This window comes from Synchiropus splendidus, chromosome 9 (assembly GCF_027744825.2).
Source record: "Synchiropus splendidus isolate RoL2022-P1 chromosome 9, RoL_Sspl_1.0, whole genome shotgun sequence".
NCBI lineage: Eukaryota > Metazoa > Chordata > Actinopteri > Syngnathiformes > Callionymidae > Synchiropus > Synchiropus splendidus.
This window is the reverse complement of record NC_071342.1, coordinates 3,748,128-3,774,938: the sequence shown is the minus strand read 5'-3', so window position 1 is coordinate 3,774,938 and position 26,811 is coordinate 3,748,128. Positions and strand designations below refer to the sequence as shown.

Genomic DNA, 26,811 nt, shown 5'->3' with positions numbered 1-26,811 from the left:
ATGGATGAAGGACAATTTCAGAGTGACCGCAAAAGGTCAATTTAGCATCATACATTAAAGAGATGATCACTGAACGACCTGTGAGGTCTAAGCCACATTGGTCAAGTCAGTACATTGTCAAGCAGCGTTTCTAGATATCACTGCTACACATTATACTGCATGAAGACTCCCCATGACCAAATGCTGAAATCCTTCCATTCCACATTCAAGGTCAGGAAACACAAAAGCGAGTGCCCTGTGATGGACTGGCAACATGTCCGGGGTGTATTGCCGCCTCTCGCACAATGACTGCTGGGATAGGCTTCAGCTCTCCCCGCAACCCTGAACAGGACTAAGCAGCAGTTAATTGGTGATGTATGTATGCACAAAAGCGAAACCGAATGTAAAAAAAAAACATGTAGTATTGAATGCTATCATTATTCCACCATGTTGCCCATCAGAAGAAGTACAGAAATTAATCAATTAAACAATTTCATTTCGGGGTATAGTTTCCAATTCTGGTGCCTGGAGGATTTGTGATCCAGGCAGTATAGCTGTAGCGGTTCTCTTCTGTTCTATCATAAAAAAAAAGTATACTTACTTGTGTCAGCATAGGGAGATTCTAGACAGTTTGATGTAACAAGACTTCCTAAGTAATCAGTTAAATGTAGTTGTTGAATTAAAAGCGGTAAAAAGATTGGAAGGGAGATGGCAGAAGAGAAAATACAATTGTTGTGTTGTTTGGCAGGTTTCCTTTTTTCAGTAAATTACAATCGTAGAATAGTGAGGAGTTCACATTTGTCTTGTTTCGTCTGGTCTTTATCCGATTATCAAAAGGTTTTTTAGAGGGCAATGGAGAATTGAAGGAATGCAGAGAAGTCTCAGGAGGAGAACAACACTGATGCAGTGTTTTCTCCTCTGTGAAGACACTACACTATTATTGACCATTTCCTGTCGGCCTGTTCAGCCTTCACTGATGAAAACCAGAGGACAGAGATCTAATCAAAGACCCATTGTAGATGTAATATGAACCTCATGCAGAGACACAAAATCTAGGTAGTAATAATGACAATAAAAATATTAATAGTAACGTTCACTGACAGAAAGAGAAAAAGACAGGAATGAGGGGAGATTTTAACACCACACGTTCACGGTTCAACTGAATAGCGTGTTGTGAGCTGTGAGAAAATATGCATGTCAGAGTCAATGTCAGTACCAGCTAAACCACTAGATAGAGCCGACAGCAATACAAAAGAGTATGAAGAGAATCAGAGCTGGCGTAACTACGCCACCTTAGGTGTGTGTGTGTGAGTGTATCAGTCTGAGACAGACGTGGTGTGAGAGGTTTTAAGGTCAATGTAGTGAGTAAATAGAACTTGGCTCATGCCACTGGAGGCCACTGGACAGTCAACTCACTGAATTTTTAGCTAAAAAGTGTGTGTCATGAAAAAGACAAGTATTCCCCCCTGACCTTTCTGAGCTTCAGGCATGTATTTAATATTTGAACTTGTCAAACAGAGAATTTTCTTGATGCAGATGTGAGGCAAATGGTTTTACTTTGTGAATTTCATGTTTGTGCTCTGGGCTAAACCAAGAGGAAATCTGACTGAATCAATTTGATGTCATTCGAGTTAATTAAAAATGTTTATTATTTCAACTACTCAAGAATGAGACAAACGTGTTGTGTAAATTCTGACTGGCCTTTATTGACATAGGCAACTATTGTGTGATTGGATTCTAAACAGACCGTCTCCCTTGAAAAGCAGTCCCTTTGTCCATTTCTGTATTGGATTGCGCCAAAATTTCAGAATAATTTCAACCATATATCGTTGTTGGGAAAGTAGCCTTTTGCGTCCCATACTGACAAAAAAGGAAGCCACCAGCATCACATGTTGACGCACGTGCTGTGTGACATGAGAAAAAAAAGTTTGGGGTAGGCAATGGGATGGTGTTCCATTTATTCTATAATTACAATTCTAAAATGCCAGATTGCCATTTAAAGACCATCAGTGACTGTGTTTTAGTCACAGTGACTTTCAGTACCGTCATTTAGGGAGAGAGCCACGTAAGGGGTTACAAATGGCAACTGTTGCGATGTCTCTCTCAATATATTACACCATTGGAGTGAGGTTGGGTTATCTATATGGTCAAAGTTGGTATTAGGTAATTTGAATTTTTTGTGTCAAGCAATTTAAAATTTAGAATTAATTTAACAAATTAGTCCTTGTCTGTGTGTGGAGCTGTGTGTGTGTTTGTAGTTAGGTGGCCTTGACTGCACCACAAGCAAACACACAGATGTCTCTTCCATGTGAAATTTTGCATACTTGCCAGTGGGGATCCAGGTTTATCTTGGATTTTGTAGAATTTATTTTGCTTATTTTGCTCAGATATCTTAAAGACACGTAAAGTGGAAACATTTTTGAGTTTCTGCTTAATGTCCGTGTGTGTGCTGACCCCAAAAATGTACCCAACAGTTGGCGTTGGATTTGTTTATGGCTGACATGTACCATCCCAGAAATTGTGGCTATACATTTTCGTATCATGATTCAGCCTTAACGTGAAAGCTCAGAGTCAGGCAAACTCAAAGAAGCCCCCCATTCATTTACCATCTTTGTCTCACTATGGCGACAGTAATATCCACCACGTTTTGTGAAATACCATGTGTGGTTGAGCTCTGAAAATAACACTGGGAATAAAATTATATTCCTCGGACAACCACTCAGATTGTGATGCACTTCAACAGCCATTTTGTAATAGAAGCATTGGGAGCAGGGATGTGTTGCTCGGCGTTATGGGCCTTCACTGACGCTGTCAGGAATGCAGGTACATAATAAAAACATCGCTGAGTGAGCAGCATTTGTTTTATTTATTTTTATTTATTTTTATTTTTTTCTCTCAAATCAACATCAGCAGCAGAATACTGGACAGGACACAGTGTTGCTTGGTAGCTGCAATCTCACGAAATCAGATTTCATTCCGTGAACCAGCTGCTTGCAATGGTCTGGAAAGGTTTGTTCTGGATTGTTGTCTTATTGTGGGTTGCACCTTACAGAGTTTGGGGTCATTGTTGATCTGAAAGCTCAAGTAATCATGTCTATTGCAGCACTACTACAGGGGTGTACATTCAGAAGTGTTTGCATACTACATATAGCAAGTAAAAACAAATATGAAGACAGTTAAAAGATAGAACCATTTTTTAAAAATGTATTTACACAATGAACATATTTGTTTTTAATTAGAACTTGGGATGCATTTCAGTTTTTCTTGTTTCAAGCTCCCCAACTGTAAACATCAATATCGATATATCTGATATGCAGGTACGTTCACACCGAACGCGACTTCCGCGAGCGACACGACTGATTTACATACAAAGTCAAATGGAGCTGGGCGATTGACGGCGATCAGCGGCGACCAACATGGCCGCGACACGACTGGAGTGTGCGATGCTACGCGATTTGAGCTACATCCGGCGATTCCGGCTACTCAAGACGACACAACTGGGCTACTGCAACAGTCGCAGTAGTTCTATTTTTTGAACTACTGCGACCAGTCGCAGAGCGTTGACCAATCAGAGACCAGATCCGCGAGTGACGTGTCCCGGAGGAGGAGAAGCTAATCCCTGCGGTTGATTACATGCAGACTGTCGTCAGTGACACAAATTGTGCATTTTTTAATTTCCACCAGAACATAAATAGGAAGAAAATTGTCCGGAGGGAAAGTGCGCCACAACGGTGGCGTTCCTGGTGAGTTGAGACTTTATTTACGTAAGTTTAGTTAAGTTATATTCGCCTAAACGCAATGTCCACCGAGTTTACGAGGCGAATGTACTGCTACGACTGTAGAAACTACGTATGCATGGCGTCGGGCTAAATAAGTACTGTTTCTGATTTAATTTAATTCAGATGACACGTACTGAAGGGTCAATTTATATGAGGGGAGGATGGTGACCGAGGAGTGGTCAGCGGCATCTAGTGCCGTGAAGTGAGCGTTCTTCTCTGTCCTCTCTCTTCTGGAACCCTTCATCTCCAAGAGAGACCTCAGCGAACATGACTGGAGAGGCAGCAGCTGCAGCAGCAAGGTAGCAGACAGGTTTGCACGTTAATTTAGTGGGGACATTTTGAATACTAGCTAAATATATAAATATAAAAAGGTATGTAGCTTTCCGTATTGCTTTTTTCTGTACAGCTAGTACAATAATGTAATCACGCTGTGCTGTCATTAATGAGAGGAGGAGGATGGATCCACTCTTGATGTTGGTAATGATGAGGAGGAGGATGGACCTCCCTCCCGCTTCACCTGGTGCTGCTGCATGTGATTGTTCTACATCATTCAAGCACTGTCATAGTGACATGACTTGCTTTAGGTTAACCATTGCTGTCCTATACAGATTTTATTTATTAGTACTCATCACTATGGCATGTAATTGAACTCAACTTTCATTATGTGCAGGACACCGAAGGAAGAGAGCAATGGAGGAAGGGGTCACCGGATGCTGAAGCTGAGCTCAAACATCTACATGTACTCCCTCCACAAACCCAGCTCAGAAGAAGGGACAGTTTTCAAGGTCCTCGTTCCTTCCAGGTTCCACATAAATTTAAAATGTACATGTTACTTTACCAAGCAAAACAACAGCTGACTGAAATTTGGATCATTTGGACCCGTCATTTATTTTCTTTGTAGCCACAGTCTCATTAAAGAACCGGACGCCGCCCCACTTCCTCCGCCTCTCTTGACCCTTGTCCCACTGGGGAAGATCCTTCAAAACACACCTACGTAGTTCACTTCAAGTTTGACTATGATTCTGTCGGTATTGAATGAGTATAAATGAATGAGTTACTTTAGTTTTGCAAATAAAGTGTTTGACAATGAACATTTCTTTTTGTGGAAAATGGCTTCACAGAAAAAAAATAAAATCAAAAGCACTTTGCAAAATGTCAACAAGTTGAAGACAGTTTTGTTTTATTGCAGAAATGAAATATATATGCAAGGACCTATGCTTTGTTAAATAGGTGGCTGACTCTTGAATGAGCAGTTGTGTTGCACTGATAACTGTTTTTTTCCACAAAGGAGAAGCCTCATCTGCGACGAAAACATCTGCGGTCGGTGGCCGTGGTCCTCTGGTCAGCTCCTGGAAGTGGACAGTCCCACCAACACAAAAGCAGTTGGTGATGAGTCTCCTGTTACCCAATACCTGCAAAATATAAAACATACATGGATATGTAAACATACAGTATATATGTTGGTGATGATTTAACAAAATATATATAAACCATACAACAGTATATAAACTACAGGATAAATAGTTTGATTACAATGCATTTGTTGCATTAATTGATTACAAAGTGAAGTGAAACAAAGTGGCGCTAACTGACAAGACTCAAAGAAAATATAAATATTGTTTCAAATACTCTAGTTTTCGTGTACAAATTATTGACGATGACAGATTACGTATCTCCGAAAATTACTTCAAGCACACATCAGATATGACCGCGGAGTTCATGAATTGATGACAGTTCAGAAAGACTTGGACACAAGTCACCGTACATAACGGCACATCGAGTTGCTTACCGAGGACAGACTGCGGGCACTTGATGTCCTGTATTCGGCCACTGATCCGGACCAACAGGTCGTCCAACTAGCGGCGGTTCCGCCTGAAGTACCGCTCGAAGCGGCCGTATCCCGGTGACGTTGCTGAAGGAGGAAGTTAAATTCACCAGTGTGAGCGGCTCTGGCGAATGCTACGAAACGAGATACGTCTCTTTTTCCGTGTTTTCATTTAATGAGTAGCGAGCACCGGCTCCGCCATCTTCAATCCAGCATCCACATCCTGAGACCACGCCCCCCGGCGACTGACTACTTTGGCGACGTGTTCGAACCGGGCAGGTGGTGACTAATCACGACCTGAGCAAGCTACCTGCTACTGATGACTGGCGCTACTGCGACTGAAAAGTCACGTTCGTTGAAGACTTAGACTTAAACTTGTCCAGCATATGTACTGTATTTAGGTTTTAGACGAAATGCGTTAGCACAAATGCCAAAGAATGATATTCATCAATTTCAAAATAATTTTGTTAAGAGAATAAACCTACTCGTTATGTTTAATAATTTCACTTAGTTTGTTCACCAATATATTTTCTTTTACATCAACAGTGCTCACCATGCTCATAGGAGCCCCTCGAAGCATCAATGATGCACCACACTACACCAATGGCTCTACCACAAAACCAACAAACTTCATGGTGCGGACTCCTTTGTGTCGTGTAAGTGAGAAGCTTCAATGTCTTGGTGGATTAACTTTGGTTATCAAGCTGCAGCCAGTTTCAACTCAGCTCTCCCTAAGCAGCAAAAATTTCATATCAGACAGTTTCACAGACAATGACCCTCACTTGCACTGTGAAAAAAAAAAAAAAAAAAAAAACATAATGGCTGTCAATAGGTCAGAGACGGTGTATTCTTAGTTTACTCAAAATGTATGATTTTGAGCATCGCTGTCCATATTTTTGAGTGTGGTACAGTCGGTTTTCCCCATTTACGTCAGTTTGTGAGTTAAAAATGACTGTAACCATGCCTAAACCATTGAAGACATCATACATCGTACATAAGTGAGAATACTAGCAGTCAACTACGTTTTGGTGCCTCTACAGGATAACATGGGGACAGCATGAGACCTTAAATACGAGGGTGGAATGGAAACCAAACAGCTAGGAAAAATGTATACACATTTTTAAATACAAGTCGTGTCACCTTAAGGATTGGGCAGCATTCATATATGAAAATGTTTCTATTACTAAACAATAGGGGGGGCGAAATAAATAAAGAAATCAGTGAGTTGCAGAGAAGATATGCAGAATACAATCAAATGTGATGGTTATAAACCAGTAGATTCATGCGTGGAAGATGATTTTAATAACCATTCTATCACAACACCTGTTTATCTGAAATATATGTCTCCTTCCACTACAGTGGCATTGCTTTTTCTCATCTACAGTAGAACTCTCAGTCACTTACCTTATGCAGATGCATTAGATTTGTGCTCGGAGGGGAAATGGGTTACCACTAAAAATTTTAATTCCGGTTTACAATGCACAACTTGTAGTATTGGCTCACCTCGCAGCTATTTTTCTTATTAATAATCAGTTTTATTTGCAGCAGCGAGGCTTGTGCCGCTTATCCAGGAATGGAGAAGACGGATAAAGGAGCCAAGAAGCAATAAGCTTCAATGAATAATCGGGCGGAGGAGAAATAAGCTTTCGAGGGTGATTTGATTTAGATTTGACTTTTCTTCATCTTCCATTCTAAAGAAAACAAGACTGGTCTCAACTGATCAGGAAACAGTGAATTCGAAGCCTCCATCAACACTCACAATTACCTGCTACACCTCAATGTCGCAAAAGGACAGTTAGGGAGAAAGAGTCCTTGGGAAGATTCATCAGTCAAATTGCTTCGTCCTGAAGGACACCAAATCCACGTGCCTGCATGTCCAGCCCAGGCAGCAGTGACAACTCAACCTCTCCATGACTGTCTCGCCGAGACATTCTTTAAAATAAAAGTGGTGTGAACAATGCTTTTCTCTTGTAACGATCAGACACGGAGAATCCAGAGAGGGAGGATGATTGCACAGAAACAAACCCTTTACTCTGTAGATATAATCTGAACACAGCCAGACTTTAACAGCTATAAAGACTTTGTAAGAGAATACAGACAACATGGTGTGTGTGTGTGTGTGTGTATGTATGTGGAGCAGAGAGCATTACAAATGATGAAGCAGCTTTGAATTTTTAATGCCGAGCATTCGTCTGAGCTGATGTTTTCATTTGACAGAGGTGGGTGATGGGTGAGTTGTTTTTGTTCATGTACCATCTCGTAAAATAACTTCGATCGCTGCCTCGTTGATTTGCATTTGACTGATGCTACAACACTGTGAATGCAATCATCTGCACCACCAACAGTTTCTATGTCTCTTGAAAAAAAATATAAAAAAAATAAGAAGTATAACATTTTAATTTTATTCAAATTAAAAATTACCCAATGCCATTCAGAAATGCAATAAATCAGCATTTGTCTTATAATGTATGAAAGGATACTCCTGGCCGTGGATGTAAGCCAGTAGATATTAAATCAAAATTTGGGTTTAGAGGAATTTAATAGAAATATGTGTATCTGTGTTGACTGGTCAGAATCAAATGATGACAAGGTCGAGGCTAGATTTATTGTTCATAATATAAAAGCACCAATTCTGAGAATATAGTACATTACTTACAGCATGTTTAGAAGTAATCAATTCTGAATTGAGATCTTGCAGGTACATCTGCCAAAAAAAGCTACTGGGAGGCACCACCCAACTAGCTGCGGCAGCAGATTCATAGCTCTCTGCTACAACCACATTTATCTTAAGATGGGTGTGTTTTCTCTGAGCTGGCACCAACATTTGAGGAGGAATGACAAAATAATGAACGTGTCTCTTCATGAAAACATAGTAAGTTAGCTTTTCAGTAGGGGGTGAAGTTGAGTGAAGGATTCTTGCAATCAGCCCTTTATCAGCCATAAAACTAATGTAGCAGTCACAGAAACATTTGCTGCTCCCGAAAATGGAGAATTACTGCCCAAAATGGCGTAGTAGGCTTTTCAAAACAAGAAACATCCTGCTTCTACATCCCGCTGCAACTATCCATCAGGTAAATCTCTCATCCCTCACTTGTCAGTTCATACAAACGTCCCCAGACTATGGCTCCTAAAGCACAATGGCCTGTCTCTAGCAAAGACCTGTCTTACTAATGAGACTGGAACCAATCATGCTGAAACAAGTACTTTAATGGCATAAACAGAGTCTTGACATTTGATGTGCAGCAGTTATTTCTCCTTCGAAAGTTCAGCATCAACAGCATCTGCCTGAAGCAAACTTAACTCATCCCCACCCTGCAGCATTCAGTGAGCTAAAATGAACACTAATGTGAAGATATGACGATTGTGTGCTAAAATGTGGCCTAGTAGATAGTAGATGTTAGCACTCTCACTTGGTTGTGGGTTCAATGTCCGGGTCAGGCCACCTTACTGCATGGAGTTTGCATGCACTCCACGTGTGTGCGTGGCCAGCCAGGGCACACTGTCCAGGGTGTTTTCCCTGCCTCTTGCCCAATGATTGATGGGACTCCTCCCAACCCTGACGATGTATGTATGTATTGACTTGCTAATTCTGTTGATTTCTCTGGGCAAAGAAAACATCTTTTTGCTGTATAACTCTCAACAGTTTTTTTTTTTTTCTTTTTGATGAATCTTCTTTCGTAGAATTGCAGTTCTTCCACCACTAAGCAGCCACCAACATTGAAAGCAAGATGCTATAATGCAGGCACAGCCAGCTTCCCAGTCACTGGACAACCTGAAGATACCGGCCCACTGGGATGGGTGATATGGACAAAAAACAATCATCACGTTAAATGTTGTTATTTAAATAAATAAAAATAATGATCACAATCAATAAATGTTTATTCTATGTGTGTGTTAGACACACTACAGTCTCTCTTGAAAACTGTTTAAACTTATGAGTGGGGTTTTGTCGCCAACATCATTATTTGTTTATGTTTTTGTTTAAATATAATAGTTAACTGAGTGTAGAGATGATAAATTCAATGTTTCACGTCTCACGTAGAACCCGGTCATGTCTGTTCTGCCAGCTTTATTTAGGGGTTTAATTGAGCTGTCTGTCTGCTTGCTTGCTTCTCTGTGTCTCTTAACAGTTTTCTGTAACTATGGACCAGTCTGGACACAAACTGTCAGTCCTTCGCCAAGTGTGACGAAAAAAAGTTTTCACAATTCCCTCTCCTAAAATGGTTGTTTTTCATTGCCTTATTCAAGATTTAATTAATACTTTCACTGTTCGAGAATTTGTTAACTGATGTAGCATGGTCACATTACATTGACATTAGCGCTGCCTGTGAGAGTGTGTCCGTGATCAGTGACTTAGTAAGCGCTAATCGGGTACACTGAAGAGGATGCCGCCGCCAATACCAGAGCAGATGTCAGTCGAATCTCCAACTATTTTCACGACAGTGTTTCGCCGAGGCGACAGCGCAGCACGAAAGCCTGCATGTGTTGATATGAAACAATGCACACAACCACGTCAGGACACCAATTGGGACCACTACTTTTAGCGGTATATTGTGTACGATAAGTTATCGCCCATCCCTATGGCCCACGACATATTGCACCACCAGACATATACTTAATTATTTGCTCATTAGTTGCACAGGCAATTTATTTGGAACTGCAGGATAGGACCCCTTTTAATGCACTTCTCAAATACTTTCCACACATTCTAGCACGATTGTGGTCATCACCAGGCTTTTAGCTAGGATTTTGAAACAAGGCGTCCAAAGCTTTTAGATGCAGGACCACTGCACCTAAAATCAGACTGCAACTGTGTACAGGCAGTTGTTTTACTGGGATGACCCTGATTAATCATGCCAAAAGAAACACCAAAATACTCCTCTGATTAAAAAGCTCTGAGTTAATTTTGTAGATGATTGGTTAAAGTGTGGAACTTAACAGCATGCTTACATGCCGCCAGTGTGGAGGCGAGATTACACCGGTAAACAACTACGACAACTGCAATGGCCAAACACAGCAGCAAAAGGGTCTGGAATAGGCAAATTTCAATGATATTCGGTAAAATTAGAGAGCGGAAACATTCTTCTCATGGAAACCAGTGTGATGCTACCACGAGTAGGGCATTATACATGCACTAATAATCCCCCCCGTATCTCTGACGAATCAGTCATCACTCATCCAGCTGCTCTGGCCACTTGTCAAACGCCACCTGCTATTTTGGTTGTAAAGAGTATCTTAACAGCAGGAAAAGTGTTTCTACGATCACAATTTCTACTTCCAAGGAATGTTCACAGTACTCCACCGACACTGAAAAATAATATAGACATGCTCCTGAACTACCAACAGAAGTATCACAGTACACCAGATCATACTACCACACACACTCATTCGCACACACACAGTTACCCAGTATAGCCCAATTGGGATGGGCTCGTCTGTTTCTACTAGGGTCCAGCAGTTCAGTGGTGGAGGGGCTGGCTCGTCCCCTTGGCATACCCCCCTGGTCACTCCCCCTTCCTGAAGAAGAGGGAGCAGAGGCGCTCCAAGGCTGCGCCCCTTCTGCAAAAAACACGTCTGATCAGGACCACCAAAAACAAACCAGGAGGTTTCAAAGGGAGGTCAGGTAAGAGAAGGAATGAAGGGAGAAAGACACTTTTAAGGAGCCAGGAGGTTAAGATGGATCCTGATTTTCAGAGGAGTGAAGACAGGAAGAAGAGATCTCTTCAAGGTCGACTATTGCCTGGGTTTTGTCAACTAGGAGCAACATTTTCGAAAAAATATATATTATAAAACAAGGGTATAATTAGTTCCAACTCAGAAAATTAAAAAACTTTAAAAACATGACTTTACAATGACTATGTTGAGACCATTAGCCTTGAAAAGAAATGAGGGAAATTCAGCTGAACAAATGAATTAATGAGTTTTTATTCATCTTCTTCTCTGTTTCTCACAAAAATACATGACTATATCTTTACAAAAAATGGCATTGAGAGATGATAGTCACGTGCCAGACTGTAATTCCTTTAATAACTTTTCACAGTTTCCAAGACTCTATTACAAAGTAATAGTATGAAGAATCGCCAAATGATGACTTGGTGATAAGTAACTGAGGCATGAGAATCTAATCTGTAATTCTTTAGAAGATATAGTGTTATTGGCTCCACAACTTAAAATTTCACTGTTTTAGTTTGCAGCCAAATGTGAAAGAGCAAGAAGAAAGCAGCTGTGAGGAATATTGGCCTCTACACTTCAGCTGTTGCCCCCGCAATACACAGAAGAAAATTAATTGGCAGAAATTTTAGGGTACGGCAAATATGTGATTTGCTCAGATTTGCATAGTCACTATTCCAGTGACCCCCACCTGCAGTCATTATGCTGTAATCACAGTAACAAAGAAGTAAAAATGTAATATATCGCCCGCTGCTATGTATGTGTGACCAGAATGCACAAAGGAATGTAGAAGGTGCTACTGTTGAAACTGGTAAATAATTTCGACTCTTCCAAAAAGGTGAACACAAAACTCATCTGTGTTTGGCACAGTTTGCTTCTTTATTCTCCCTCTATGGCCCTTTCACTGGGATTTCACACAAGTGCTATAAAATTATCTTTCAATATATTGTCTGATGTTATTTTAGGTAATAAATGTAAAAAATAAAAATGTCTCAATCTGTATGTGTCCAATGACCAGTGACCAATATATCCACAGGAAAGCATTGGTTCAGGGGTCTTCGATAGTCAAGGGAAAACTGCAGTTCCCCTCGAGCCAACTCCGAAGCAAGCGGGTGTATGTATATGAGCATGTATATTCCACCCTGATGTCCCACATGGACTAGGACCAGAATAGAAGCTATTGCCAAATTGGTGGCTGACCGTATTTGGATTTTAGTTTGCAGGGGATGAAGGAAATGTGTGTGTGCATGCGCCTGTGTGAACACGTGCATAAAAGTGTTTTTGCTTTACAACTATGCTCCATGATCAAAAGAAAGATGCAAACAGGAGGAGAAGAATGGGAGGGTCCTCTTTTCTGAGTCTTTGTGAGCTCTTGCTTTAATTAGACACTAATGGACCACATAGTGAAGAATGTCCAAAAATCTAAAATAATATGCTGAAAAGTAAAACATGATTTGTGGGCTATACTAGCAACAGTTCAGTACTAAACATATATTTTCACCGACAAATGTTCCCAAGTAGCTGAAGCAGCAGGTGCCACAAAGCAAAAAAAACACGAAGACAATGGACAGAAAACACTTCTATTTCCATTTCCTTCTCCTTATCATTCCAGGATGCTGTTTAGTTGATGCAGCTCCACCAGTTCCGCATGGAGGTGGCTGTATTAAGGCAACAACCAAACTGCTCAGTTGGAACAGGAACATTGCCATGACACGAAAAAAAAAAAAAAAAAACTCCATGTACGTGTTTAATATGTGAGGAGCTCCATGAGGAGTGCATGAGGGGCTGGGGGAGCCGTGGTGACAGGCAGGCACCGTGCAGCCCAAGCTAACTAATGGGACCACAAATTTTACCATTGTTTTGCAGACTAAGACTTGTTCAAACTATTCAGAGGCAGACTTTTAGAGTAGAATAGAGTGGTCCTAGACATGTCTGTATCTGGATCAAGGCTTGGTTTGAATAGCTCATAATATCTCCATTTGACTTGAGTTTATTTAGGTCTTTACCCCTTGTTTTTTTTAGGTCTTCATCTGTTCGGAACCTCACTGCAAAAAAGTAATTTTTGACTCTGTAAATATGACACTACTTCATTTATGTATGTATGTATGTATTTTCCAGTCCCAAAAAGATGAGATGGTTGTGCAAAACATCAATGCTTTTAAGCTGAAAAGTGGGTAGGACTTGAAACACTACAGACTATGACGTGGAGTGGTCAGTCGTGACCAAACAGTTCCTTGCCTCTATATGAATTGCCTATGTTCTTTTAAGGGCGTTCAACGCCCTTCAGGCCAATTAATCTAGGCATCACCCAACACTGATCTCAAAAACGCTTCTGTGTGTCCTGTGCAGGTCTAGTTGTTTTGATTCAGGGAAGCAATATTTTGAACATCTTGGTTGCCAATTGAGGAGATATAAAGTTTGTTGCATGTGTATTAAAAAAATGCAGCTTCAGTACAAACATATATTCAACATTTGCGACTCATAGACATAGGAGACATACTCCGCATGGCCTTGAAGACTTTAAAAACAGAAGTCTATAAAAAATAGGCTATTGCTCAGCCTAGAGTCCTTGCTTAACGGAAGCCAGTTGGAGTCGACGGAAGCCAGTTGGAGTCCGACCACAGTCAGGAACCAATTAAAGGAACAGAAATTAACATATCTTCATGATTCCAGAGAATGTGATATTTTCTCACTGGTACTGATTAACAACCAGTTATCGATGCCCATCCTGCGACCCGTGGGTGTTTACAACAACAGCAACATGACACATCAACGCACAGATTTTGACATCGACAAATTTTTGTTGTTGACGTTATCGATGACGTCAACTAATCGTTGCAGCCCTAATCGGCTCACCGACGCCGACTTCTTGAAGCTTTTCCTCAACTGATCAATCAGCACCACTTCCTTGACCACAACCCCCAGCTCATTCCGGAATTTGTTCCTGTTGCTGCACTGTGCACCATGAGACATGAGACTTAAAGGGAATTGTCAGAAACACTGGATGTTTCAAGAATGTTTTACTGACTCTTGCAAACAAGCACCAGCTCATGATTGCAAACCATCTCAATGAATCAAATGCAGTCAAACCCTCACTGTCAGTCACAAAAACAACAGAGGTCTATTTGGAAGTCTTGAAGGATGAAATAAAAGAGGCATTGAAATGCAGACTTCCAAATGCATGCGGACAACTTCTGCACCAAGAATGACGGTATGCAATGGCTCTACTGCTGGACTGCCTGACTTTGCAGAGGTGTTACGGATTATGATAGTTTATGCCAAAGCAGTCCTTGTTATCAGACTTAAATAGGATGGTACAATGAGCACTTTTGGAGAATACAAGCAGTGAACAAGTGATTGAGCAAAATGATGTAGATTTTTATCCTTTGGCTGTTTACACTCTGGCAGGAAGACAAATGGTCACCTTGAAGCACCACATTTGCCTCCCTTATCAGTATTGTGGTTGTTACCAAATGCAGATGCTGATATTATGTTACGCAAAACACTGGCAATGTAGGTTTCTTAAAAAAACATACAAACATACAATTATTTCTCAAACTTAGCAGTAACATATCATCAGAATAGTTTTTAATGACATTTCAATGTTTCTGATGCAGCCTCTTCTGCCATGATGGATACGCCAGCAAAGCGCTGCATCATTTATGGAGAAAATGTCCACAACAAGCTTTTAGCAAGGATTTTGAAACAGGTTGTCCAAAACCCCGCCCCCAACCCATAACCCCACCCCCTCTCAACACACCTTGTCAACAACTGGCAACTAACAAAAAGGCTGTAAACATCTATTTGTGACAAAAATAAACAAACAACAAACAAATAAGCATCTGAGTCAAATAAACGTTTACAGATATGAACTCAGTAACCACAGTAACACTTTGAGATGCAGGGGACCCTGGGCAATTGTTTGACTTGGCTGACCCAGATTAATTAAAAAAAAAAAAAATATATATATATATATATATATATATATATATATATATGTATATATATATATATATATATATATATATATACATTTTTATAATGATTCTTTCCCTTACTACAAGCGATCGTGTGTACAGCCTTGTGTCTACATCTTTTTTAATATATTTATGCAAAATAAGCATGCAGCTGTATCAGCTGTGATGGTTTTCTAAACTTTCACAACCAACATTCATTCATTCAAACAACACATACATAAAGGCTCGTGGCTTTTTAAATAAATAGAACTACTTGAATTTTGATCCCTGTTGAGCTATTTTGTACTCATTCTGAAAGGCTGTGTTCGTCCGCTGGGAAGCTGGGGGCAGGGAGGGGAGCACCAAATATTCCTCCAATAACTTAGTTTTGTGAACGAACAAATACGGTGACCACGTTTGCAAAAATACGGTTGCGAAAGGTTTGAGAATCTGCAAATTTGAATCATACTTGGTTTTGGAGTGGCGGAGGGCGTCCACATTCCATGTTTTGCAGTATAGGGTGTCGACCGGACGCCCAAGACACCATCTAGCTAAAAGCTTGATCCACAAACTCATTCTGTCTGCTGGAATACCAAACATACCTTGTTTCTGTTGTCAGAGATACTTAAGACATACTAAGACATCAATTTTGAAGGCAAATTTTTCACAGTCAGCTGAATTGTAGAAGTGAAGGACAAGGCAACCCTCAAAGTAGTGCAAACAAAGCCACTTTTCTTATCTTTAACTTCTACTAGTAGCACCACTAGCCACTCATCAGGATCACTAGTCACAATCCTTCTCTCCTCCACCTCAGATGGAAGTGGAGTGTCTCAACAGTGGCCAGCCAAAATTAAAATACCTAACTTTCCCCTACAATGTCAAACTTACGTTCGAGGCTCGAAACCAAGCATGATGATGATGAATGAGCGTACCCTGCTGCATAATCCAACACTGAGAAGCAGTATACTAGATAAGCTGGCTGAGGTGGTATTTGGTCATACAACGTACCCCACTTTGTTCACAATTGTTGAGACTTTAATAGAGAAGGACCCAGGCCTCCGGCAACGAGGCTCAGTTAATGGCCTTTATGGATTGCAACAAAAAATCAAATATAAAATGGGCAATTATCGCGCAAAATTAAGACCTTGTCAACTTGTCTGTCCAGAGCTGGAGAGCTGGACAAGTAAAGGCGTCAAGAAAGCAGAAGTAAACTACCTGCCTCCACTGCCATTTGGAGGAACAGAAAACCACTTCAGAGAAGGAGAGAATGGACATCCTCCATGAAATTAAAAGAAAAAAAACAACATGGAACGATCTTTCCCCTACCGCAGAATGGAAGTTGTAGGACAGTGCCCTTCCATGGCCTGCTCTTTTCTTGGAAAGTGTTTGTGTATTGCCTATGGATGAAGACGTTCAAATAACCTCTTTATATTTAATATTCACTGTTCTAAAGAAATCTTGGGAAGCTATCTGAGTTTGAGTTGTTCAAGGGAATATGATGAATTGAAAAATACAAATGTTTGTATAATTAATACACAACACACATTTATAAGAAATATTTTCAAAAATGTGTGAAGAAAAAAAGGAACGCAAGGCACTGTTTCTCAAAATTGTTAAAAACCTTCATTTTACTTTGTATTTCATTATAGAAATATTGAAAGATATAGGGAGACATTAAGAAGTTGTTTGTGACAAATACACACAAGTTAATTTCATAACTTGACTTCTTTTTTGCCAGCTTTTCCAGCTATGTATTATTGTGTTCATACGGTAGTCCCCACAATAGTGTCATTTGTCTGTTACAGCAAAACGTTGAAGCTAAATAGGAGACCGTCATCCGCTGTTAGATGGAATTCCTTGGGGAGCCCACAAGGGAACTAATAAAAGCGGTAGTAAGACATGTTATCCATTGCACCACTGGTCCGTAGACAACATGTGGTGGTTGTTGCCATGGAACTAGCAGAATGATTTGCCAGGGAGCGTTTCACAATTCATAATTTAAATATTCCTGGATCCACACAGTGACCTGGATCACTCCCAAAATTTCCCCCTTGTCCCACTTCACATACTTCCTAAGAGTTTAATCCACATTCATCCATAACTTTTCAAAGTAATAATCGAAAACATAACCTCCTTGGCGGAGGTGACAGTAATGTGATTATTACCATGATGAGGTTTGAATCATAAATGTTTGAAATGAGATATATAAAGGTGGAAGAATCACCTGATGCCTGAGTCTCACCATCAGATATTGACAGACAAAAAAAATCTGTCTGCACACAGAAACATCCTGAGTAGGAACACTGAAACAAGGTCACTGAAAACCCGACTCTTCACTCTGAATACAGAGTCTGGAATCCTATACCTCCACCCTCTGGTACAGACCTGAGCGGAAACGAAGGATTGAGCCGAAATCGATGAATCCTTGTCTACACAGCGTCAACTTACAAATCTAACACAGAACTATATCGATCCAGATTGAGATGAGACCAAAGCTGGTGAATCTGAATTCGAACAAATTGTCTGATGGGGGTGAATATGTAGTCCGCACATTGGGTCGGGCAAAAGAAGCAATGATTAAAAACAAGAATTGTGAGTAATTCTCAGTCTGACTGGCTGGCTGAGTGATTAACAATGATTTGGTCGAGTCGAGTGTGACTGAATGAGTCATCGATCAGCCCCTCGATCTCTTGATCTTGATAGTCTGCACCAGATGGTGCGAAATCAATTTTGATTCTGCCTCCTACAGAGATCAACGGCTCTTCAGAGAGACCAAGCGCGTAAGAATGTCATCATGGTTGCATTAGATCAGCCGTAACAGCATGTCCACCTCTTGTTTGCCGCCAAACTGCAATCCACAAGTTAAGAGTACACAGCAGGAGCCTTATCGCTTGGAATCTACTGTTTGCATAGACACCTTATAGTGTCTTGATTTAAGTTGCCTGGTGAGGGACATAAAACTGTTCCATCACGTGATAAACACTGGTGTAGGTACCAAATGTGTCCGCTTATCAAATGTGTCCTACCTGCCGAGGCGTGATGACGTCACATCCGGCATACACAATATGCTGTTTTTTTTTTATGTTTTAATGAGCCACAGGAAAGTGAAATCAAGGGTTTCGAGGCACTTTCTACCACAGGCGTAGCCTTTACTTCGGAAACGATTCCATAACAAACATCGTATTTTGTGGAAATAAATGATACACATGTGGTAGAAAGCGCCTTCAAATCTTTTATTTCAATTTCCTCTGGCTCATTAAAACATTAAAAAAAAGATAGCGTATATGCAGGATATGACAACATCACTCCACGGCAGGTAGGACACATTTGGTGAGCGGACACATTTGGTACCTACACCTCATGCTCATGGCAATCATCGCAACACTGGACTGGCAAGTTTGAGAAGGAAACATGAAGGATAATGAAAAGAGCAGGAGAATGGGAATAAATCAAGAACACAGACTGATAGAATTTGATGAAACTCTAGAAGTTAAAAAACATTCAATGCACTCAAAAGTTAGATGATCGACATCTGCCTGTTTGTTGCTTTGATACACATAAGCTAACCCAAGTGCTGCTAGTACGTGACAATTATGAGGCAGCGCAACACACGGTTTGATTCATAATTTGGTAAGCATTTTGTGGATGTGAAATGTCAAAAAAACCTTCAACAAACTCAAAATCAAGCCTACAAGTGTGAAGAAAATGGGCTACTTTACATTATATGCATGCTTTTAGCTCAGATTGTGAAAAAAAAAAGACACGCCCCCATCTCATTCACCTCCCAACACTCCATATCAACGACTGAATTAACAACTTGCATTGTAAAAAACAAGCTGTACAAAAATAACTTTTCATAAAAACGAAATGCTCATCAGATTAAACGATTGTTTAAAGTTTGGAACTTGCAGTAAACTGCATTTACTCTTCTCATCAGCGGCAGACATCCCATCAATCAATATGACGACCACGATGGCCAAGCTACGGCTACAAAAGTGTTGAAAAATTACAATCATATTTGGCAAAACTAACAGGCAGATTTTTTTTTTTTTAGAGAAACTGGTGTGAGGTGTCATGCGCTCTCGCGCTTTTATTTTGTTACCCCCAGTTGCCTTTGTTTCCTGTTCCTGCTTTGTCTCCAGCTTCAGTGGCAACACAGCTGGCATTACTCTCCTCATCAGTCTCCTCTTGGATATAAACCTGTCAACGTCAGTCCTGTTTACCTTGACGAAGCAAGAAGCAACAATCTGGCAAACTTTTTCAAGATTCCTGTGTGTTCACTTTCCTCCTAGACCTTTTCTAAATTCTCCCTGCGTGCTTGATTTCTATTTCAGCTGTATCCTGATTTTTCCTCATTCTTCCTCACTCCGCTTTTGTTTCTCCTCAACTCAATTCAATCTGCGTGTCAGCAGTTATTCAAGTCTGACTTTGTTTTTTTGTTATAAATCCGCCTAGTTTATCCCTTGTGTGCGTGTGTGTGTTTAGCCACCGCCACCGAGTGTTTTCTTTTCATTGCCACCACGTTGAGCTTAACTCCGAGTGTTTTTGTGTTCTCCCAGTTTTAGGTCGTTGATTCTAATCCGCCTCTCTTGTTTTCCAGATTCACCCCATTCCCTGTGTGTTGTTCCCGGTCCGCGTTTTGGTTCCCGGCGTCCTTAGTTTCTAGTTATTATGTCTGCCTGTGTATTATTTATCTGACGAATAAATCTTGGTAATTTAACCTCATCTCCCGTGCCTTCTGCCGACCAACACTTCCTGCACTTGGGTCCAACCACCTAGAACCATGACATGAGGACACTACAAGTGGATCATTAAGTAACATCCGACTTACGACCGGGTTCCGTTCCGAGCAACCGGTCTTAAGTCAGATTGGTAAATCGAATGCCATTCATCTGCTGGCCGTGGTCATAAATACGGGTGGATGTAAATCGAGCAGGTCGTAAGTCGAATGCTACTTGTATTGCAGCTATTGTGTATGGTGATATTATCGTGGGTCTAATATTGCCAAATACAGTATCGAATTGTCAGCTACCCATATTGTTCCACCTTTATTTAAGAACATAACAGAGCACCCTTTTAGCTGAGGCAAAAGGTGGATGATAGAAAATCATGGGAAGATTAAAAAAAGAAGTTTCCTCTGTGCATTTCATTGTCTGAAAAATTATCAAGAAAAATTAAAATGAGTGACAAACCCACTGCAAATGGCTCTTATAGTCCAGAACTTGAGTCAGAAGTGAGTCAGAGTGAATCACTGGACTCAACCCTCAAGGTACAGCCGAATAAACACCAGAACATAATTAGCTGAATGACTAAGTGGCTCTGCTGATGTCACTTATGTAACCAGAGCTCTTTACTTCTGTGATATTTTCTCTTCACGTCTAGGCATTTGCTTTCTTGGGGGTTTAAATGGGGACATTAGAAATAGTCAATGGTATGAGCATGCAGCTTAATTAATAAAATGGAACTTCAATATTGTATTCAAGAGCTTCACCTAGTCACTGAGGTTCTTTGGACATTATTGTGAACACCAAAGACAAACGTATACAATCCAAAATGAGATGTTTCAAATAATTTGGTGCATGGGATTTGTAAAGGCGAAGTAAAATAGACAGGCAACATGAGACATCCCTCAGATTGTTAGTCAACACAGCATTAACACTGTCAAAATATGAATGCTTTGTTGTATGTTGACCCCGCACCCTTCACCTTTATTTTTGTTGTGTGGAGTGTTGTAGCGTTCAACTTAAAAAATAATTAATTACTTGAAAATATTAATGTGCGCAGATTCTTGAACACGGCAGCAAAGTTTGTTAGACATTAGATATTTGACATATATTAGATCCACTTTCAGTGGTGTCTCCACCCCCACAAAGAGCTTACGGATCGTGGCCAGACTGCCTCAGCAGAAATAACACCAGGTTGGAACAGTAGTGCTTCTGGTGAGTCTGTCTCGCCGTGATCAGCCGGCCATGCTCAAGCACATCGCATAGAACCACACCAGAGGAAATGGATCCAATAAGCACCTAACTTCACAAACTGCCACTCACTCCAATCACTGTATCCCAGCGTTTTTCAACCGGGGTGCCACTCGTGTGCCACAAAAGACAGTCAGGTGTGCCGTAGCAAAATGATGCGGTTTCACCTCATTTTTCCACAGAAAGAGTTGGGCAATATTATTACATTAAATCATGATTAATGAGAACGTGTTGATGAGCTACCAACGTGAGGAGATGACATGGTTTTACTCACATTCTTTCTATACACTATACTGTATACTACAGTATAGTGTATCGCCCATCCCTTTCTGGAGATATTTGAAACAAATACATTTTCTGCAATTTGTTTCTGCAAATTAAGAAGTGTTACAAAAAAAAAACAGTTATCACAAATTAATAGGGATTTTCTATAGGACTTTAAGCACAAGTGTGCTTTGGCTGAGGTTCCTTTGGTAGTGTGCCTCAGGATTTTTTTAATTAGCCAAGTGTGGCCTGGCTTTTTTTTTTTTTTTTTCATGTCAAACGGAGGTTCTGAAAATTGCCAAACCACCAAACCAAACCAAACTAATACCAAACTCAGTGTAGTGGTTTGAACTTTGCCACGAAGGCCATCCAGTTTCACTTTTCTTTTAGGTCCAAACAAGGATAGACATACAAACTTAATAACTAGTAGTCTCTAATGAGCGGTCCCCACAAAAAAGGAATTTAAACGTGTGTGTGTGCGTGTATGTGTGTGTGACGTGCATTCGTTTACATGTCTGCAACAGGTGCAGCTGGACAACTATTAGTAGAGATTAAAGGGTCTCACTGACAATATCAGAGCCACTTGCTCTATTATCCCAGGATCAGTAAGGCTTGTGTTTATGATCAGCCCAATAGTGGTCAAGTCAGCCAATGTTTGGAAGAAACCATTCACTGGCATTGTTTACACCACAAATTTTACATCATTGAAATCAATAATAATAATAATCTGAGACAGAAACAATCTGGAAAATAATACCAATGTTTCCCCAAATCTTACTAGGCCTGAACGATTTTTGTGACTCAAATCGACTCCGCGTTGTAATGGAATGCAAATACGGAATCACAAAGGGTGAGATTTTGAAGCAAAAGCATGCCACAGATAAATAAATGTGGGTAGCACAGATGGAAAAAGTTGTCAGCCTCCTAAAACACCAATTTGAAATCACAAGAAGCCAAATCTACGACATTGGTTGGGCTTTCACAAGAATATCTGTCACGTTAAATAGACAACCCTCAGATTTAGTCTGAGCCAGCAAAACACATCATGAGATCAAGTCCGCTATATTCATTCACATCCGTTAAAACTTGTGTAAACAAACCTGAATGAATCATGAAGTGGTCTCACATTTCTCAATCTCTTCACATGGAACCGAACCTACAAAGCTTCCAGACGTTTCCAGGTGTATGAGACATGCCTGAGGATTGGTAATCCAGGCAGATGTTTGCAGATAGTTTGGAAACTCATGGGTTTACATTTTATTTATTTGCAGGATTGAAATGACCCACTCAATCACATAGCTCTTGCTCTGTCTTACATGACATCGCCTGTGACGGAACTCACAGCCAAAATCACACTTAGACGCTGCTGTGATCTTGTGATCTGTGACAGGATTGAGAACTACATCAACAGGGAGCACACGAGTGTTCCAAGTGTCCACGACACACAAACGAGTGTGGGTGAGGGCCAAGAGAAGCTAGTGATTCACACACAATCAATCTATCGTCAACGGACTTACTAACACATGACTGTCGAGACTTGTCACCAGATCGCGATGTGAACAATTATATATGTCGGCATAATCGCCTGCAGGCAGAATCGGTGCCTCAGTCAATGTTCAGATTACAGATAAAAGAGGGGGATTTCACTCCACACACTGATAAAGCGTGATAAAGGTTCATGCTTCCGATGCACATCTCTTCGCTGAGATAAACTGCCATTTTTATCACCTCGTAATTTAAGAATTTTATTTGTCATGCACAGTCTTTTTTTTCGAAAGCTTCAAGTTTACATGATTTATGTATTATTATTATTATGTATTTTTATTTGTTCAGAGCCTCAAGACACAACAAATCACCACAATTACTCACCGTTTACTTTCAGTTTCACTGTTGATGAAATAGCAGCCAACTTTCCCTGTGAATGGTGTCCTTCATTTTAATATTATTATTGAATTTAATATTATTAAATTAATAATATTTATTTTTATTGAATTTAATTAAAGACTATGTTATACTGATGGGCTTGGTCATGTTTTTAAAGACACAAACTGGTGTAAGAATGCATGGATCTTTGACAAATTATAATTGATGCCTGAATCCTTGACATAAACAATGTCCTACAGAGCACCAGAATACACACACAGACACACAACCCCACGCGCACACACACACACATTGTCATTTCACTGATGATAATTCGGAAAGTAAAAAGAAACAGAATTTTTTTTCCATTTGGACAAGCTGCTCAACACCTGTGCCAAAGCTAGAATAATGACAAAAGAGGGAGACAGAGGGACCTAAAGGCCAAAGGCAAAACTACTCCCATGCCTGAGCTGTGACAAACCAGTCAATTCAACACGAATACTAACTCATTCTCCATTTCATAACTCAGATTAGATCATGTTCCACCCAATGAAATTAAAGAACAATTTGTACCACATACATTTTTGGCAGCGAAACGACCCACACTGAAAACTGCTGGGGTCAGAGAGGGGATTGATAAGGTGCGTCCAGGGAGGAGGGCGAGCAGGGGATGAAGTGGAGGTGGCACAAACCAGCAGACACTGTTAACCGAGGACTCACCGATGATGGGAGACAGACGAAAGATATCAGACAGCCGGCTGTTGACAGGCTCGTACGGAGACTCCTCCAAGAAGTCAATACCTGAGCGAAGAAAATAATCAGCAGTTTATAATCAGGATGTATTAAATTCAATTAACCGAATAGACTTCACATGTATTGCTGTTTTTGCAACTTTCGCTGAGGAACGAGGCGTCAGTTTGTCGCAATAGCCACCAAGCAAGCTAGTTAGAGCACTGCATGACATCACCTGATCAGGGTGCTGAGAGGAGTCTTCTTACAGTCTTACAGTTCCTCCAATTCATTGTCTTTGTTGTTAAAGAATGCAGTTATAGTTCTATACATTTGTTGAGTGTTGACTAATGTTGTTTGTTATGCATTGTTTATATAGTTTATAATTGAATTGGCATGGTTGTTTGTTTAACACCTCACTGTTTAGTTCATTGTACTTTCTATATTGGGGTCACCAAACTGTTCCAGAAAGGGCCGCAGTGGGTGCAGGTTTTTGTTCAAACCAACAAACTCACACAGTTTAACCAATCAGGTGTCAGCTGAAACTAGCAGCAGCTGACTGACAATCACTGATTACTTGGCTGGTGAGGCTGTGTGTGCTTGATTGGTTGGAACAAAAACCTGCACCCACTCAGCCCTTTCTGGAACAGTTTGGTGACCCCTGTTCTATACTATTCATTACAAAAATGTGCTGGTGGCTGAGCTGTGGTGGCAGCTAGCCCTATGCTTCTGTTGACACTGGGACTTTTGATCTAAGTCCATTTGAGATTCAATTGTTTGTGACCGGACGTACAGTGGTCGGCAACTGTGGCGACCACGAAAACAGTGTTCAAGACTTTGGAAGAATATTTCTGAATATTTATCGTTCCTCAAACTGAATGATGAATCCCTCTTTTGTAAGACTTATTGAATGTCCACGTCAGGCCACTATAGTCAGAGAGCGCTGGTGGCTTAGTGCGTGTTGAAGATCTGGGATACCTGCTTGAACTGCTCAGGTTAAAAGAGATTAAGATGTTTGTTTTGCATCACTCATCCATTTCTCAGTTTCTTCACCTGACCACTGTGCAGTGTGCAGTTTATGTACCAGTGGCTTAACTCATTCTCTTGTTTCTATTGCTTGTGCACTCACAACTCTGACTGCATCAGGTACCCCTCCTCCCCCCTTTTCCTCAGTAGACACATATTTTGACGTGGTTTACAGGAAAATAAGAGAGAAAGAGACAGACACTCGTCTTTAAAACCACTGCCAATTCCCATTGCTCACCAAGCCACTGCATGCTGGACGTTCCACTGTAGTGTCCCTCTGTAGATTATGTAATGAATGAGATATAGTCCGTACTGTGTGTGACCAGGAGAAATGGTTAAAATGCGTGTGTTACACAATGAATGCGTGAAACATTAGAGCCCTATGACAATTCAAATCAGGGGTGTCAACCTGAATCCCAAAAGGGCCACAGCTTCAAGTGTGACATAAAATGTACACAGTCGCACTCTGGTGGAGGTACTCACTCTGCCAGTTCACTCTGGGATTTATTAAAATAACTATTAAATTATTCGCTTATTTATCTTTAATTATAGTGATTTATTAACTGATTTGATGTTTTAAAAGCAAGTTTTGCTTTGAGAGGCCTTGTGAATGTAATGCAACCCCAGGAGGAATACAATCTGACTGTCTGAATATATATATTTGCATACACACACACACACACACACATGTGTATACCTACCTATACCTATATATCTATCTAAACATATATATATATATATATATATATATATATATATATATACACAAGCCACCTTCTTGTGAGGACATGCTTTGTTAGGACAGGATTTTTGAATTGCGGTGGGGTGAAAGCGGAAAGATAGAAATAAAAGTTACTGCCCACCACTGGCAAAATGTTATTTTTTTTCTCTTGTAAATGTTTAAAAGCAGCCTGCAAAAATGTGAAGCTCATTAATTAAGAATGACGAGTAAACATGTTTGCTCTGGGCTTGTTGGCTTGTTAACTGCACTCTGTTCTGCATGTGACTCGCATGATTCGGGTCAGTCGATATCCACGCTGGCACACAAAGGCACGCTTCATTAGGCAGGTTGGTCAGCAGCATTGCACAACTGGACAGAGAGGATACTTGCATGGGTGCCTGGGTGGTCACTTTAGGAAGAAGCTCCCTCCCCCCGTCACTATTGTGGCCGAGCCAGTGAGACGAAGCTGGCCCTCGGGTGTCTACTGGGTCCATTACTCTGTGAGCCCAAGGGGTCAGGAGGGCGCCACTTTACACGGTTAGCATTGGGGGAGATTTCACAGACTGCTTTTTTTTGGGACAATTGTTTGGACATGTAAGAAAAAAACATGTATGCTATATCATTAAAAAGGGAGATAAAATAAATCAAAATATATGGATACAGAAAAAGACATCTGGAGGGGAAATATGAAAACAATCCACTGACTGAAAATATCTATAACTATTTGTGCTTCACAACTGAAAATATTCATCCTCGTGATCAAAGACAAAACCACTGACTTGTTGAATCCGCACTCAATGATTCAACAGTCATTTCGTCTCCTCTCAGCTACTTTCTACAGAAACAAACTATGACTCCCTTAAATTCGACACTCGAAAATAGTTTTAATAATTTGGATGATAATTAGAAAAAAAAGTGATCTATACTATAAGTGACTATAAGTGACTATTATTGTGTTAGGGCGTTTCGCAGGCCGACAGGATGCACCACACCGAAATGTCAGTGATTCAATTCTGCATGCTGC

General features: G+C 40.5%; 1 protein-coding gene across 3 annotated transcripts in view; it reads right to left on the bottom strand.

The window, feature by feature from the left end:
• gfra1a (gdnf family receptor alpha 1a) overlaps positions 1–26,811 on the bottom strand; it is a 94,828-nt gene that overhangs the window by 65,914 nt on the left and 2,103 nt on the right. The window contains exons 3-4 of one of the 3 annotated variants that reach the window (XM_053875195.1): positions 24,032–24,112; positions 10,990–11,142 (exon numbers count right to left, since the gene is read on the bottom strand). In XM_053875195.1, coding sequence (XP_053731170.1) covers positions 10,990–11,142; positions 24,032–24,112 — 234 coding nt within the window. The remainder of the gene's footprint in view (positions 1–10,989; positions 11,143–24,031; positions 24,113–26,811) is intronic. The other 2 variants (XM_053875197.1, XM_053875196.1) reach the window with 2 other exon arrangements.